This window comes from Botryllus schlosseri, chromosome 14, assembly GCF_051294905.1.
Source record: "Botryllus schlosseri isolate E-star chromosome 14, Bs_hap1, whole genome shotgun sequence".
NCBI classification, from domain to species: domain Eukaryota; kingdom Metazoa; phylum Chordata; class Ascidiacea; order Stolidobranchia; family Styelidae; genus Botryllus; species Botryllus schlosseri.
In genome coordinates, this window is record NC_137249.1 from 332,712 (window position 1) to 350,661 (window position 17,950).

Consider the following 17,950-nt stretch of genomic DNA (forward strand, 5'->3'; position numbering starts at 1 on the left):
TCGCCTCGGGCGCGGAATTGTCGCCCAAATTTCCGCCAAAAATTCACTCGGAAACAAAGAGTCGGATTTTACTTTTCCGAAATAAAATTTGACACAAAATTTCACAGTGAAAGAGCAGCTACGTCGAATATAAACCGATGTAAAGTACCGGACGGAAATTGTCAGAAAATTGGAAAGTCAGAAAATTTCGACGCCGTTTTTCGTTAAAGCTATTTCCAGTTCTCGTATCTTTGATTTTATGACACGATACTGGTCGTATTCCGATCTCATAATCCTCCTTTCCAGGTTGTCTTCCGCGCGACGGCTTTCAAAATCCCGCAGAATTCTCCGGAGTCGTTTTCGTCTCACGTGCAAATCTTGCAATTGAGTCTCGAGGTCGGAGGTCGGAGTCCTGAAGCACACGTACACACATCGGTACAATACTAGCAGAGATAGAATGGATTTGAAAATTAAACGGATTCGGATGATTTGGGTTTGGATAATGAATTCCTTATACTTTTCGAGTTTCATGAGACTTCTGAAAAAACTCCTGCCATTATAGACTGATGTGTATTTACGATGATTTTGAAACAAGATTTAGGTTTGAATAATAAATTTTAATAGTTTTCAATTTTTATTTATACCGATTAGAGCTAAATGCCAGTAATCTAATTCTAATCTAATTCATGAACTATCTCCATGCTCTCATTTTAATTGTAACCTAGTTTCTGTGTTCCTGAAAACGCTGCGAGAGAACTGAATCGCGCGAAAAGAGCCAAGCTTACTGCACAGACAATTGCCATTTTTTGCTTCATGACAATGAACTCTGATTTGATATGAACTGAGCTTGATTCAAGTTTCAAGCTTTTACAAATTCTGATCTAATTTGGAAAGAACTGCGCAGCTATCATTGTAAATGTAGTCTAATTTTGAAGAAAATGTGATGGTGTCATCCAAATTCTAGACTAATTTTGAAAAGCTTACATTTTATAGTCGGTCAATTCTGATGGTAAAAAGGCAAAGCGTACTGGGATAATTTGAACTTGACAAAATCCAAAAGTGTTAAAAGACAGTGGCTTTACCAAACACACTGTCAAAAAGAAATGAAGCGGCCTAAAAAAGAGCAAGTGAGCAAGCAGCAGCCACTCACCCGTCGTGTGTGACGTCACTTTCGTCGCAGGAAGTAAGCTCGAAGGGTCGAGTGAGGAGAAAGGAATCCTCGAGTTCTGCCTTCAGAGTGTTTGAGTTCTGGAGAGCAAAGAGAAACAGATGGGTTAATCCAGTGGTTCTCAACAGGGATCCGTGAAACCTCCAAATTTGTAAAATTGTCGATAGCTGCTAACCTTCAGGAATCACATAAATAGAATGGCGGTCTGAGATGAAATATTCTACTGCGCTAACTCATTTTATTGCCGAACTGCATTAGTCTACTCTACTGATACTAAATGACTTTTTTTGAGATGTTTTGTTGGGTTTTATAAAAGATTTGATTGCAAAAATCCATTCTCTCATTTGATATACATAACCGCTATTGCAGAATAACTTCTAACTGCTAGATAGAAATGATTAGGGTGGGCGTTACATTTTCATTGAAAATCTGTTTCTCAAGTTTGGTGCCTATCTAAAGGTGCCAAAGGTGTCGCCAGAAGCGTTTCAACATAATATTACATTCGGCACCACGCATATTTGTGGAAATAGATATTCGGCACTCGTTCATATCAAATCGATGGGGCGGATTTCAAGAACTGCAGCTACGAAATTCGCTTTGAAATATGAAAAGTATTCCCAATTTCTGCATGAATAGTATCATGTTATTCTTACGAAAAGTCATTTCGTTGCTGTTTATCAGCAGCTTACAGTTGACATGTGCACAAGATAATCGAGACAAGCTTGAACGAAAACTGGGGGGTCTGCGAAGACAAAAAGGTTGATAACCACTGGTTTATTCAGAGCAGTGGGTATGAGATGGTTTGTGAATTACACACTCTTTAGAGCACAAAATTATTTTGCAATCCACCATAAAATGGAATCTTTTCTGGGCAGAGTTCTTCATCTAGCGAAAGTAGCTTTCTTGTAGTTAGGTCAGCTACGTTTGAGTTGCCGAAATATCCAGATGCTTACGCAAAGTTATTAAGAAAAATTCGGTCGAAGGTTACCCGCGAAAGACTTAGCAATAGTCTGGCCCAGGTGGCATGGACAATCGGACATAGCTTATGACGTAAAGTCACCGCCTACATCAGCATTGCCAGTAAATCTGATTGTACTTCATGCATTAGGCGTCTACACCAACAACTGTCGGGACAGGAATGAATAGATCATAAATCTTGAGGATTGTACTCCCTGGCTTTATTTGATTAGGGAATAGTGTGTATGTCAATTGTTATTTCGTAGTCATGGCCAGGGTTGTAGCCGAGTCGCAAGTCAATCCCACTTTTATAGTTTTGACTCGAGTCATGTCAAGTCATTTCCAATTCACTCCCGAGCCGAGTCCGAGTCAGCGAGCAGAGGGTCGAGTCCGAGACATCGTATTATGACTCGAGTCCGAATCCAAGTCATTGTGATGACTGCTCAGTTTCCAGTCAAAGTCTTGTCGAACCCACTTTTTATAACTCTGCTTGGTGATATCGAAAGGTTCGCATTTACAATATACTAATTTTCCTCACTTTTACCAGTTTCAGGTTGCATTTTCAAGTACCAGTACCAACAGACGAAATCCCAATAGAGTAGTTACTTTACTATTCTTCGAAATTACAATGAAATGTTGGTCTTGGCCGTCTGAGACTCAAGTCTTGGTTGAGTATGACTTGGTTCGAGTAGTGCGCAATGACTCGAGTACAAGTCGAGTCAAAACACAGATTGACTCAAGTCGAGTCTTTTCTGTAATTTGAGACAATGACTCGAGTCAAGTCGAGCCATCAGAAAATCGTGACTCGAGTAGAGTCATGAATCAAGTCATTACAACCCTGGCCATAGCAGTCGTAAGATGTCCCGAGTTGTGTTGTAAACCAAACAGGGCTGACTAAGTGCTGTTTCAATCATGGACAGGGGCACAGCAAAAGTTTAATGAAAGCTCAAGAGGGGAGGGTTAAGAAATTATCAATTTTGAACAAAATCCTCTGAGCTTGATTTTGTTGTGTTCCATTTTGTTTCGGAATTGAGTTCAATTTCAGAGATTTTGCGAATTCACCCATTTTGATTGTAATCTAACCGCGAAAAAGTTGGAAATTTCTAAACCTCGTCGGTAATTTTGGCAGAGAGAAGTCGCTTGACGGCTCGATATCGATCGTAGACGTCTCGCATCGTTTGTTTCTCTTCTCTCGTGCTCGGTCGGCCGTGACTTCTCTCGTATTTCAACAATTCTCGCTGCATCGATAACTTCTCTTCTTTCAGTTCCTCTACCAGCATCTTTGAGATGTCATAGGGACGACCTGACAGAAGATAGCCAAGGTATTGATACAATGTACAGGTACATGCGTCAATATCAGTGTAGCAATATGAAGTAGGGTTGTTCAGAAATAACTATTTTTCCAATTTTGGATTTGAAAAAAATTGGATTTACACTGGCAATTTCTTTCATTACTTATTATAGACCTACCCAATGTACATAGGCCCTGCTGTTATTTCAAATCCTAAATTTTATACTCCAATAGCTTCGCTTCTACAGCGTTTTTCAGCCAGCCTGATAACTTTATCTAAAAGCTAGTAAAATTTGAAGAAAAAAATGTTATGAACAACCCAAGTCTACAACATAAGATATCCGAAATTTGGGTAAAGTCGAGTGTACCTGCAACCCTGCGATGGTCTCGCAACGCTTGAACGATCTGATCCCTCACATTTTCCAACGACGAGTCGACCTTGTTCGTTTTCTGAAACGTTTTCAAAATGTAATCGCACAAATAAAATATAACTCTTGACACAAAAACAAACCTGAACCGATAGATCGTGAAATCGACAAGCTAGCTTTGCTGCCATTCACTATTTTAGTGACAAAAACTATGCCGACAATTCTATTACTTTTATTGTTATTTTACGATTTTACTACTGTTTTATTTGTTATTTTAATCAATTATAATCTAAAAATAGTATATCAAGCGTAAGCCATCCGTTCGCCTCGGATTTTCATGCAGACGACGTCATTTTCAGTGATATACACAATGTTCTTGTTCTTACCAATTCTCTGCTAGTTGCTCAAGACTATCCATGACGAGTGTCAGCCGAAAATATTCGGGTTCATTTAAAAATCAATGTCAATATAATATTCACTTGTAATTTACGATTATTGTTATACTACTGTCTGTTGAATTCTCTACCAGTTACTGACAATTACCTCTGACAAGTGTTAAAATACTCGGGTTTAGTTCAATATGAACACATTATTCAATTTTATAACTGTAACTGTAAGCTGCCGTGTTAGAACACGATTATTGACCCGATTACAGTTTGACAGATACGATTTTATCGCACTTTGTCAATTTTGTGAGCGACAAATTTGAACACAAGAAATTAATTCTGCCTAACAGTTCTGTTTTGTTCTAATCATACTTCACTAAGAACAACAAAGCGCTCCTTCCCGACCCAAACAAAAGTCTTGTTTACCGCAAAACAAGCATCTCATAAAAACTACAAGCTGCTTCCATGTTTCTGAAATTCGTCTGCCTTTCAAAACTTAAACTGACATGTTGATAACAAAAGAGGCTACACGAAACACGATTGTTTCATTACAATGAGCTTTGATGGTAATATGATCCGAAAGTGGGCAAAACGAGGGCAGCATTGAGTCAGAGCGACACAGGCCTACATTCAGCTAGAAAATTTTTTGCTTTTTTATATCAGAATATCTAGAATTCGAATCATAGCCTAGCTACACAGTTTTATCCAAATTAAATGAACCGGAATTAGAATTACTGAATTCACGAGCACTCGGGATTTGAATCAAGTTTAATCCATACTAAATCACAGTTCATTGTTGATTCTCACAAGCACGAGAATGCTAAATGTCTGTGCAGCAAGCTTGGCTTGTTCCACAAGATACAGTTCCCATGTAGCATTTACAGGAGGACCAGAAATTTGATTAGAATTAGAGCTGAGACACAGTTAGCAAATTATGGCCTACTTCGGTCTTGTAGTACGTCCCAATGCTGCCAGCGTTGTGCCAAACCGTTTAAAAGTACCCTGGAACTCGTTTGTGTCAAGTAATATGTGAAAGCAGACTCTTCAACAAAATTTGTCGGTACAATGAAGCGACATTTGGAAGCGTAATAGAATTTAGGAAATAGTAAAGTCGCATTTCTTACCAAGAAACCAAAGAAAATGAGGTTAGTGGGTTTTAACAGGATGTTGCCTCACAGAGACCTCAATAGAAACTCACATAATGGGTATAAGATCAAAAAGATGGAAGTTTTAAGTATTCGCATTCAAGTTGCGTGCATTTGTCGCAATTACTTTTTTCACAATGTCACAATGTCATATTTTGTGATACGATTGTTGATATACAATGTTTCTTTCCAATTCTCTACTAGTTGCTGACGATTACCCCTGACGAGTGTCAGCCGAAAATATTCGGGTTCATTTCAATATGAATATACTATACAATTGTATATTGAAGTTCTGTACCTCCAAGAAGCTCTTCAATTAATTTTTAGGTTAATTTTTAGAATTGAAAGTTCGCATGATCCGCAAAATTTCTTTTCATATTCTTGCTGTGACCATAATACCATCAGTTTCATGAATGTTTGATTAGAACTCTCGGTACGACGTCGTATAACTAGCGATCTCCAGAATATTGCCATCAAATATAGTGGACAACAGCCTATCCTTGAATTACATAACTTGAAGAAATCCCACACAATAAGATGGTTTGCAGTAGCCTATCTGAGTATGGTGTGAAACTATGGTCTGTTTCATGAATGTTTGATAAGAAGACTGGATACAATGTGTGTTCCTGAAGCACAAGCATTACTTAATTCAAACTGACTAACGTACAATTAGCAAGGGATGCAGTGGCGGACTCTACATCTCTCCAGAGACAAATTGGAATTCAAGACTCCTGGGAAACCTACGAATACCTTATTGAATACCAGATCGCAATATGCGATTCAAATTTCAAATTCGAAATACGTTCAGCTGACACTTGTCATCAACTAGCAGAGAATTCGAAAGAACATTGTATATCATATATTTTCAGTATGAATATACTATTCAATTGTATGTTGAAGTTTGGTACCTCCAAGAAGCTCTTCCAAATGAGTAGGCCTACTTAAAGGAAATTTACAACGCAAATATTGCAAGTCACATTTCATGGGATGTGTTCTCAAATAACCCACTCTTTTGATTAGTTTTAATCAATTTCGCAAATAGAACTTTGATGGCTGTTGTAATAAACTGTAGCAGACTATGTCTCTGTAACTTGACACCGGCTCACAAGTATAGCTGAACATTCGATACCAGTGGGAATTGAGTCATCACAATCGATTATGAATATGTTATGATGTAACAGTAGAAGCTTATGGGCATTATAGGCGCTGGATCTGTGTCTGATGATGACTGGGTCATTGTAATATAGGGATTGTAATCCAACCATTATTGCAGCATTGTGGGAAATGTCACAAATTCTATTTCCAACCTGAATCTGCGGAGACTTTTTCTTGCGATTTTTTTCCGTTGATTTCGAGTCGAGATTTTGAGATTTTGTGGCTTCTCGCTCCACCGATTCTGTCACAGTGGACAAGTCCAGTTGCGGGACGTCGCTGGCCTGAAATAGGGAGTTTATGACAGACCAAAGCGCAAAGAAAACATGGAATTAGCTTCGTCATCGCTGCTACTCAATCAAAAGCTGAGGTAACACTTATTCCATCTATTCGAAAACAAGCAGAGATTTACAAGAACTCTTAGAACTGTATACTCCGATTGTAATCATGTTTGGGAAGCACTCAAAAATCCAGGGAAGGTCAATTATTTTTCCCGGCGGGCCAAATGTGAAGCAGAAAAGTAACTACGGTACATACATAAACTAGGCTTCGAAATAAACGCATTTCTGGATTAGTTTATAAGGTAGTTTTTGTCCACACATTAACATTAATAGATAGATTTTATAGTCTAAATTCCAAGGCCTGCAAAAAGCAATCGATAGGCTTTTATTAGAAACCCACTTATAAAAGCGAAGCAAACTTTCTAGTCTTGAAAGAAATTTCAGAAAAGTTTGTCAAAAAACTTACTTTTAGAGATTCTTCGTCGAATGAACTCCTGAGATTCAACTTTGGCACGAAAACAGGCTGAATATCAGCACTTTGACTTTTGACCTTCAGCGAGTTAAACTCATCAGCCACACAACCAGAGTCTGGAGTCGTCACGATATTTGTCGCGTTTCTACTTTGGAAGGTCGAAAGATCCTCCGTTGCTGTAGTTGTGACATCACTGTGCGCCTCATTGTCGCTGTCCTCCAATTTGACGAGGTTTAAAAGTTGGTTCTCGGGCTTTACAATGGACGAGTCATCGCTTATGGAAGAAGATTCGGCGCTATTGAACAGTCGAGTTCTGACAATCGATCGAATGCTGTCTTCGAGAATCGATCGTTTGTCGTCAGCGTATCGGAGGTCACTGGAAATAGAAGATTGAGTATTTTCCAATGCAAATCCGGCATTGATTGCGTCAACTGTGTAAATTCAAGTCAAAATCCGGTAATGGCTGAAATCTAGCAAAAAATTGAAAGTCTCTCAAAACTTTTTATCTATCAAAATAATTCAGAATTCTATCACATAAACTTTATCCAAAATCGATCAAAATATATATTGATCATCATCTATCGTCTGCGTATCAGTATCAGAGATCTCCGGACATAACATATTAAAAAGTCTAAATGCAAATCCAGAATTCATTTCGTCTCATGTCTAAATTCAAGTCATAATCCGGTATCAGCTGAAATCTATTGACAAAATGGCAAAAAATTGATCCAAAAAAAATCAAAAATAGCTATCTATAAAAAAATTTGTCATCCGTGTCATGGCTATTCAAGTCTCATGAAAATTGTCAGTACCAGAAATTTCATGTCAAAATCCATGCTCGATACTCTGTCAGACTTCAGATGTGACTCACCCTGTGTTTTCTGATCTAGTAACGGTTTCTTCTGCCCAACTCGAGTCAGATTTAGATCGAGGCGAAGCCTCTTTAGATTTCACCGAACCCTCTTTCAACTGAGCGACTTTTGATCTCCGAACAGCAGGCACGGGTTTCGCTGATTGGTCGGACTGAACGGGCTTCTGCCGAGCGAGAGATCGACGCAGGAGCGGGGAGGGTCGAGTCGGGGCCAACAAATAACTGCACGATAGCAATCTGGGAAACATTGTCATTATATTACATTATGTTATATGTGCTGGTGTACATTATAGAAAATATCTATGGCTATCCATGTATATTATATAGCCTATCTGGGTATCTACATCAAGGTTATTCAAAAACCAATTTTTTGTCCGAATTTTACTGCCTATTCGATAAAATAAATTCAACATTTCGTAAATCGAATAGCTTCACTTCTATAGGTTGGAATTGAGTCGAATTTGGTGTACCATTTTATCAGATAGCCAGTTATATTTGAAGTAAAAAGTTATTTTTGAACAACCCTAATCTACATACTGTACAAAAACATATATCATTATCGACGTATATTATCCCACACATACTATGTTTTTTTCCACATATCTGTACAGATCTTCTGTCTGATCTAATATTAGCGTAAATTTATTGTCACAATCTGCTACTTCACGCTTGTTGTCATTCCTCAAATTATGTATGATTGATAGTCTAGATTTATTTTTCCTACATTAATTCCATCATTACCATTTTCTTGTGTTCATTATTTTCCTTGCATCTTGGTGTGACGAATTAAAACCTATCCATCTATCGTGGGCGCCAGACTTCCACAGATTACTGCCTTTTTGAAATGGGCAACTACATCTAGGACTACTCCCTTTTCAAAATTCGCAGCTAGAACTACAACTACTCACTTTTCGGAATGCGGAATTGAAACTAGAACTGCTCGAAATCCAGTAATTATTGACCATTCACTACATAGATTGTCTGGCAGTATGATAAATTGAGTCAAAAATGAAAAAAATCCAACCGTTCAAACGCGTTATTCGCAAGAGTCTGGGCTCGAATAACTTGAGGTCCGTCCGGTAATCTGAAAACGTTCGGCCCGAAAACCACAGCTAGGCTATTGACACTCATGCGGTTTTTGCTTTCTTGAGCTACGTTGTGTAGAAATGGCAAGAGGTGGAGTAACGTGTCCCTGTGTGCGGCGGGCCAGTCGTTCATGCAAAGTCTGGAACATAATTCGTAAATGTAGCAACAAAAAATATGTTCATATTGCAAAATTTATTCTATACCAAATGTGGAATATGAAAAGAATTTTGTTCTTTCATTTCGAATTTGACTTTGTTCTATGTCCTTCATCATGAAGGTGGCCAGAGTTTGCAGCCAAATCATATTAGCATTATAGCTACAGTTTTTCAAATACATTAGAGTTAGAATGAATGACTTCGCAAAACCTCGTAAAACTATTCAATTCCAAATTTGAAAGAAATACAACAGCAATTAACTTTGTCAATGTCAACATATTGTTTGTTGCGATATTGAAGATATGTAAGCTTGCAAGTTCTGTGAGTTCTAAAAGCCTATATAAATCGAGAAGCTGTTACTGCTAGACACCTCCTTCTCATTGTAACATCAATAATGGAAGATAGCGGCGATGAATTATTCACAAACAACGACTTCATCCCAAAACGGCACTCACTTGACTTTGTCGCAGAAATCTTCATCGGAAAGTGACTTGGAGTCGAGATAAATCCTTAAAATATCGTCGTTGATTAACGGCGTCGACAGTTGTCGCATAAACTCCTTCAATAACGCAGCCGCTGCGTGTCCGACCATGTCGGTTGTCTCTGGGCGATTCAGAAGAAGGTCTTGTACGTAATTTGTGTTCGATTCGAAGAGTTCGCGAAGCTCGTTCAAAAGTCGGGCCGATGCGTTCACTCTGAAGGAAAATATTTTGCTGGCAATGTCGATTGATCACTGATCATTAAAATTTGGCAGAATACTTGGAGCACTCGAATCTGAATCGAGTCTTTGTCCTAAATCGGGTAGAGATGTATGACTTTTTAGAGTACTGAAATGATATGCTTTTATTGTTAAGAGTTAATTTATCACAAAGTCACAAAGTGCAATGAAATAGGTATGGTTAAAAAAATAACAAATTAACTTTAATATCACCTAGAACTGACATTCTTTTTTTCGTGTTCACATAAAAAGGTCTATATTTGAACTTTCCATATCTTTATACTGCTATGACATCGTAATGAGCAGTACTCAAATGCTCGAATCCTAATACTCGATTCAGGATCACATCACTACAGATCAATCATTAATCACAGTACCTGAATATTCCTTCCAATCGGATGGATCGTTTCGATATAAAATTGCAGATGTCCCGAACAATGAAAGGTATTGTACCGCCTTCTTTCGCACAAATTTCCGTCAAATTCATTTTTACGTCCTGTCATAAGAAACATTTGTTATTTAATAAGAAAAAAGCATTACAAGCAAATCTATAAGATGAAATGTCCTCGCGAATTTCCATTACAAGTATTTAAGATGTATGTATAGATGAGATAATGAAGATATATGGAACCGCAAAGAAAATATAGCAGTACGAAATGTGTTTGAGTTGATAAATTATTATTACAATGACTGTGGTCCAGAAAGCAATATTTAAGTCAATTGGCGATTGATCACCAATAACTAAAAATAGTTGCGCTCAATGAAATGCCTTTCTCATTTGCTTATTTCTCTAGGAAACAGTTTGCATTTCTTTTCGCATTTGAAACCAACTGCAGCAAATGCACTATTATAGACATATCCATTCCTTAATTCTGTACACATGCAGAAAGGGTTCCTTGATTCCCCCCATTGACACCATTAGCTGTTGTACATACTGAATTTCCAAAAACAACTACAGATAGAGCAAGGGTTCTTTAACTTTTTTTATTGCGGACCCCTTCAGGTTTTGTGGGAGTGAGGGTACCCCCTAAATTTTAGAATGCAATGACTAAAATAAAAGAAAAAGGCAGCACATCAACCTATTACAACTCCCCTAAAACTAGTTTACGGACCCCTGCCCTAAGGGGTCCGTGGACCTCAGTTTACCCCTGAGATGGAGGGATAACAAACACAATGTTTTAGACTCAACAACAGTTTGTTATTTCAAAGTTTGCAGTATATGTTTTGCATCTTGAGTCAAAATGAATACCCCCCTCCTTTACTCTCTCTGCACTGATATGGTAAGTATAATTGTTCAGTCCTGATCGAGCATTTCATGCTCAATGCACAATGTTTCCTTACTAGTCTAGAAGTATCTAGAAACCAGAGGCATCAATTACAGTGCAGCTTATACATCCCCACACTAAAGCGGCAAAGCGTCATAAACACGATCTTTAACGCTGCACTTTGATAGCAGTATCACGTTGGTTGCTAGCATATCATATTATATTAGTAATAGGCTTAGTTGAGACAAGCACCGAGACCCATTTACTACGGATACATACCCGCGCGTCTGACGTAGCGAGGTTATTGTTCTTTCCACTCTGGTTGTTATTTGAGAACATCTTTCTGACTCCGTTTCCGAGCGAGCTTCTCATGTTTTCGATCATAGCGTCCATCGCTACCGACCGGATGACGTGATCCGGCGATCACTTTACACCTCCCAGCACAGGCGATTTATGTTCTGCCCCTGTGTTGATGTGTTATAGTATGCAACACCTGATTCTTGGCAAAACTATCTCCACAAAACGAATTATATTGTAATGCGCTTTCCCATGACGCAATCCCTTAGTAACCGTGGTCGAAGAATCTGAACTATTTTCATGTAGAATAATCATAGAAGCGCCCGATAGATTACGTAGTCATGCGTGAAGACTTCAGTAGACTTCACAAAATGCCAAACAGAGATTTCTGAATGTAGAAGGCCTATAATTAAGAATTTACACGATCAAATCACGCCATTTATAGTCTAACCATTAAGTCTGGCGAAGAGCGAGTCGTGAGTCGATCAAGGGTGGAAACTTCATAGTATACTCCATGAATATTGGATTTAAATGCTAGCATTTTTACTGAAAAAAATGTCTTGGAGATAATTATGCTCAATATTTTGACCGAGGATGCTTCAAATTTGAAATACAATAATTTATTATTATCCACGCATCTAAGTCGGCTACATCTCTCGAATAACGCCATACAAAAAATCATGCATCCATTCGTTTATTTTCTCGATTAGCAGCACAAGATGACGATAACATGAAAATATAGGATTGTCTGTCAATCAGACACCCACCTTGCTCAACGATGACAAACAAAATGGAATAAATAACAATTTACTCTTTTAATATTTTCTTTGAAGAATATAATATTCGGGCCTATACTTCATCAACAGAAGACGTTACTAAATTAATTCGAAATTCAGAAATGGAAGGATATGACGTCACAATTATAAAGAAGGGTGATCCACCATCGTAGGCCACGGATCCACAAATCGATATCGTATTGCAGTTAATTTCAGTACGAAGTTCAGCAGATCAAGCACCAATGCAATGAAACGAACCGACTCGGTGGATTCAATCAAACATAATACTCCCACCCTATGGCCTCTTCCACTGCAGTGAAAATGGAATAACGTGTTAAAATAGACAGGCCTACACAATGAGAAATAGTTGTTCAGTACAGCGTGTGTTCAGTAGAATAACTATACTGTACTTCAGGTTTATCATCATCCCTTAACGTGCTCCATCATGTCATCTGTCTCGATTTCAGATGCGCAGAATAGCCTAATTGTGCCGTTCCAGTATGCATCCGTTGACATTCCTTATTGCAAGTATGAAAGCAGCAAAGCGATGTGGCCGCATCATCAGGTTCCGTATCAGTCAGTCGGTCATATTATTGAAATTTTTATCGGATCAAAACACCACAAGACTGCGATTTGGCTGTGACATCGTCAGTGATCATGATGACCCCTACATTACGTCAAGGTCAGTAACAGGGAACCCTCTGACGCATCGATTTCCTTATAATGCCACATATCGATAGCGATACAACACTCGTTTCCCAGGCTTTTCAGCTGTTTCTCCTTCATCGCTGCACAATCGATGACTCAGAGACTTGATAGGATGAGACGGCGAAGAGGACGTGCTCACTGCTTACCCATTTGGCGTTCCTAAATTATTAACAGTGTGAACCAATCCGTCAATCGCTAAACCATGTTTTAGTACACGTTCTTACGCTTCGACACTCTATCCATGCAATCACTTTCCATTGCTACAGTCTCTGATGAGTCTCCAAACATACTGCATGTCCATACCATGGACGTGTATGGCGACTGCTTTGGTGACATTGACGCAAGGTTCTGATTCGTCGAATCTGTATAAATATCGGGCCGTTAATAAAGCGGGATTCTTCGCCAACCTTAGAGCCTGGGAGTCAAAGACTTGTAGATCACCGAGAACCAGATGAGGTAGTCAGAGTACTCAGCATTGCTATTCACGTAGAAGTAGAATCAGTTAAAATATATATACACAGTATCCCTTTTATTAATAATTTCATCATTTCAAGACACCAACTGTAGGCCTACCTGCTTTTCAAAATCCAAATTAAAATGAAATATATATAGTTCTGCCTAAAAACTGTTCAAATAGAAATGGAAATAGTCTAAACATAACTACTCGAATAAATAGGCCTAGAGCAATTAGGCGCAACCTACTCGAGTAGGCATATACTTCGAGAAAAAAACTCATAAACTTCCAGCTCACTTTCCAATCAGAAAGCCGGGAACGTTTTTCGGTTTGACTCTGATTTTCTCCAACAAAATCCCGACATAGATTTCATCAAACGGAAAAACATTGGTCATAATCGAAGAGTCCTTGAGACGAATCGCCACGTCACCTGTCAGTAAAATACTTTCAAGCAGCTAAAACGGGAGAGTTGGACAACGAGAAAGTTTTCGGCTTTATCAAATTAGATTAGAATTAGAATGATAGCTACTTAGTGTTTTTTTTTCAAATTAGCTTAGAAATAGAATGACTGAATTCGCAAAAGCTTTGAAACTGAATGAAATTCCATATTGCAAAGAAAGACAGCAAAAATTTAGTTCAGTTCATATCAAATCGGACGAGATCCTCGTCAAAGGGAAATATCTACTTACCCCCACCCAATAGCAACCTAACTAAGAGATCTATCGACTACTCGGGACCTATCATCTGGAATGCATTACCACCACATATCCGTGAATTGCCTTATATTAGAATAAAAAAGACCTACTTGATCACCTCCTGTCGTTATACTGGTAACACTGTTGCCCTACCTCGCCCAGACATTGCTTCATTGATCATTTGCTACCATCGTTTAATTTTTATTCTATTTTCCTTTTCTAACTAAACATTTTTTACAGCCATACTGTTCAGAGTCAAGTGTACCTGTTTGATGCTGGTGTGATCAGACTAGATGACCTTCACAGTCTTATCGATCATTCCTATCTAATACCGAAGACTGTGCAAGCATATTTTCTTTACCACCATCACTGCCGTTTGTTATGTATTTTGGTTGGATGAAAATAAAGACTCTCTCTCTCTCTCTATCGGAGTTCATTCTCATAAGCACGAGAGTGGTAACTGGCAGTACACAGAGCTCGGCTCATTTGGCGCTATGCAGTTCTCCTGTAGCATTTTCAAGAAAACCAGATATTAGGTTAGAATCACAACGAGAGCATAAACACTAATAAGATTATAGACATATCTGGTTGGGGTAAAAATGCTCTTTCTCTTACCGGACATTACGTAACCGCTCCCGCTGCAGTACTCCGGATATTCCGGATTCGGATAAGCGTTTTCGGATATGTAAAACCTGCTTCTCGGATTTCGGATCGGTTGATCAACCCAACATTTTCCGATCTGAAGCGTATTTCGCATTACTACGATAGAAACAAACTTATTTTAGCATCACTCTCACAATCACGTTTTTCTCAACCGTCAAGAACTTGTTTATCAACACGTTTACATTCACGATGACGTCATCTTCTGTCTTCATAACGTACCTGCAAGTGAGAGATAAGTTTGGTAAGTCTGAAAAAAAATGTTTTGACTCTCTGATTTCATGCTACCGCCGTGACTAGACTCGGGTCACAGAGGCGGTCAAAGTAGTCATGATCCGTACTAAAGTAGAAGTAGAAGTTGTAGTAATTTTCAAGTAATCAAACAGTAAGTATTTTTGGACTAGCTTCGGCTAGAAAAACCGAAAATGTGAAGTAGAAGTAGTCTAAGATCATATCGCTTGAAGAAGTGGTGCAAGTAGACAAAATCGACTTGCATAGTTCAGAAAGGTAAAAGTACTTCGTTACTGACCTCTGGTTAAGAGTGAGACAAATGAGTTTGAGTACATGCTAAATTATATTTGGCAACTTTATTTTATTAATTAAATTTCTAGTTTTTTTATGTTTTTTTTTGGTTGCTGTTATTGTTGTTATTTTTTTACTAGTTTATCGAAATTTCTAGGGTAACGAATTTTGTAGTAAGATGTCTGGGTTGTTCAACTTTAGCAACTGTGTTATATAGATCCTTGCATTTTTACCTTGCTTATTGTATATCGCATTTCATCTAACTGTATTTTTTTATGATTTGCTTGGTTGGCAGATAAATATTCTCTCTCTCTCTCTCTGTGCGTGTGCGACGTGCGTGTTTGGAATATAAAACAAAGATAAAGATATCAATAAACCGACCTTGCGCCGCGACAAAATCGTGCCATCCAATCCAAACCCATGCGAAGCTTTTTGCTCGAATTCCGGAAATGGTCCACGAAATCGGACTTCAAAATATCGCTCATCTGCGACGATTCTTCGGCGACATCATCCTGAATGTTTTTTCGTCAAGCTTTTGGCGTGAATGTTTCTTATTCAACTCACGTCGTCCGAGCGTCCGAGCAGAAAAACGCAGAAAACGGTTCGGTTTTTGGGATAAGATTTTCGTCTGCACCAAGTTTTTCGGATGACTTCACGGGATTCAGTATTCGCGGGATGAGACGTGATCAAAATGAGGAGAAAAGGTGCAGATTTCTGAATGAATGAATGAATTTCAGAACCAGAAACTTTTCCAAATTAGATTAGAATTGTAATTACTGATTTTTTAAAACACTTGGACATTTAGGCTAATTCAATTCCAAATTAGTAAGAAATACAATAAAAGTTCATAGCAAAGCAAAGTTCATTCTCATCCTGCGCGCCCAGGAGGATGGCGAATGTCTATATGCACCGAGTCTGGCTCGTTTAGCACTATACAGTTCTCCTGTAGCATTTACAGGAAAACCAGAAATTGGATTAGAGTTAAAATGAGATCTTCGAAACATTCCACGAACTAGATTAGAATTAGAGCACCGGCATTTCGCTCAAATTCGTCTATTTAAACAACTGGAATTATCTCAAAATCGAAGTGCGCAGCAGCCTGATTTATTACCTCACAGCCTCCTGAAGGTTTCAGCTCCCATTCTGGCCCCTCTTGATTCACTGTCGTTGATGGTGGCAATTCTAAAGGTGCGGATGATACATCAGACGGTGTCTCCAAGGGAATCTAAAAAATTGTTTGTTTCAGCTGACCAAATTTGGTTCAATTCCAACCAGTGGAAGCGGAGTTATTGTCGTCGAAAAATTTGGATTTGAATAAAATAGTATTTACGGTGAGCACAACTGTAATAGATAAACAAAGAATCGGTCACCGTAAAAACTATTTTATTCAAATCCAAATTTTTCGACGGCAATAATTTCGCTTCCACTGGTTGGAATTGAACCAAATTTGGTGAGCATCGTTTCTATAGACAGCCTAACACTTTCATGGAGTGAACAGAAAATTTTCAAATTTTTTAATATTTATTTTTATATATTAAATAGAAACTTTCTTCTCCTGTAGCAAAGCAGTTACTGGCCGGAATTGATCCAAATTTCGCGTGTAGGCTTAAGTTAGGTAACCTAACAATTTTATCAAGTAGCCAGTACGATTTGAGAAAGAAAGTCATTTTTGAAGAGCCCTAATGTACATGTATTTTTTCTGTATCATCATTAGCAGCAAACAATAGATTCATATGCATCAATTTATTCCACTTGAAGCAATTAATTGTTGCTATATTGAAGTTCTGTACTTCTAAAAACCTTTGTATCATCATTGATGCCGTCTTTGTATTCTGTATATCGGTTGAGTGAAAATAACGACTCTCTCCCATAGGGTATATTTAAAATCATGTCCATCCATTGTAAGGGCGTGGAACAACAATTTGGTGCCGTTGGCCTGATTTGCAGCCTACACTAGGGTGAAGATCAGTGAAATACGCGACTTAAGTTTACAGTAGATGATATATAACTGGCATTATATTCCCAGCAATACCTTCAAAGTACTCGTTAATGGCGACCGAACGATATCGGATCGAAGCCTCCTGTCCCAGATTTTATCCGCGAAGAATATGATTCCTGCCAAGATGGCTCCGACCAACAGAGTCCTCCTCCTGCCACGTTTCAAAGCCGGGTATCTCACATTTCTAGTCGCGCGAGAATAACTCCCGACTCTGTACATCCTCTAACAGAGACCTGCGTGAAATTGCTGTTCGAAAAACATTTCGAAATCCGCAAACGCCTACGGCGCTTTGTTTAGAGGTCGATAGGGAATGCCGCGAGGCTTATCGTTGTGAGAGGTAGCGCGTTGTAGTTTGGATCAGAATGATACTTATTGTCAGCCCCTAAAATCAGACCTCGGTCTGTGACATATCACCTATATCGACACGTGGCGAGGCAATTTCCAAGGTGCAGCCTCGCATTTCAGAACTGGTGTTCGACCGAAATGGAACAGCAGAATCAGACTGATGTGCAGTAAATATTCAAAATAATTTTTGGTATATAGGG

At 38.6% G+C, this 17,950-nt stretch overlaps 2 protein-coding genes across 2 annotated transcripts; both read right to left on the bottom strand.

The window, feature by feature from the left end:
* Positions 1-54: 54 nt before the first annotated feature.
* LOC145455311 (uncharacterized) lies at positions 55-11,890 on the bottom strand. The gene is made up of 11 exons (XM_080333269.1): positions 11,574-11,890; positions 10,407-10,525; positions 9,767-10,006; positions 9,095-9,295; positions 8,071-8,307; positions 7,194-7,575; positions 6,602-6,730; positions 3,764-3,845; positions 3,214-3,407; positions 1,130-1,227; positions 55-391 (listed from the first exon to the last, which is right to left on the bottom strand). The coding sequence occupies exons 1-11, from the start codon at positions 11,685-11,687 to the stop codon at positions 178-180; spliced, it is 2,010 nt and encodes a 669-aa protein (XP_080189395.1). The 5' UTR covers positions 11,688-11,890; the 3' UTR covers positions 55-177.
* Positions 11,891-13,112: 1,222 nt separating this feature from the next.
* LOC145455316 (beta-1,3-galactosyltransferase 1-like) lies at positions 13,113-17,776 on the bottom strand. Its single transcript, XM_080333278.1, has 9 exons — positions 17,439-17,776; positions 16,518-16,631; positions 15,971-16,120; positions 15,788-15,918; positions 15,022-15,106; positions 14,840-14,963; positions 13,827-13,959; positions 13,300-13,437; positions 13,113-13,234 (listed from the first exon to the last, which is right to left on the bottom strand). Exons 1-8 carry the CDS (start codon positions 17,622-17,624, stop codon positions 13,323-13,325), a joined length of 1,038 nt encoding a protein of 345 aa, XP_080189404.1. The 5' UTR covers positions 17,625-17,776; the 3' UTR covers positions 13,113-13,234; positions 13,300-13,322.
* Between the last annotated feature and the right edge of the window lie 174 nt (positions 17,777-17,950).

What these genes read in the sequence shown, in the direction of transcription:
- LOC145455316 (XM_080333278.1), bottom strand. Translation starts at nt 17,624, where the DNA reads ATGTACAGAGTCGGGAGTTATTCTCGCGCGACTAGAAATGTGAGATAC. An exon ending in CATTAACGAGTACTTTGAAG is followed by an intron (nt 16,632 to 17,438) that starts GTATTGCTGGGA and finishes ACAATTTTTTAG; the next exon opens with ATTCCCTTGGAGACACCGTC. An exon ending in AACCTTCAGGAGGCTGTGAG is followed by an intron (nt 16,121 to 16,517) that starts GTAATAAATCAG and finishes TCATTCATTCAG; the next exon opens with AAATCTGCACCTTTTCTCCT.
- LOC145455311 (XM_080333269.1), bottom strand. Translation starts at nt 11,687, where the DNA reads ATGGACGCTATGATCGAAAACATGAGAAGCTCGCTCGGAAACGGAGTC. An exon ending in CGATTGGAAGGAATATTCAG is followed by an intron (nt 10,007 to 10,406) that starts GTACTGTGATTA and finishes ATTTTCCTTCAG; the next exon opens with AGTGAACGCATCGGCCCGAC. An exon ending in GATTTCTGCGACAAAGTCAA is followed by an intron (nt 9,296 to 9,766) that starts GTGAGTGCCGTT and finishes ATTATGTTCCAG; the next exon opens with ACTTTGCATGAACGACTGGC.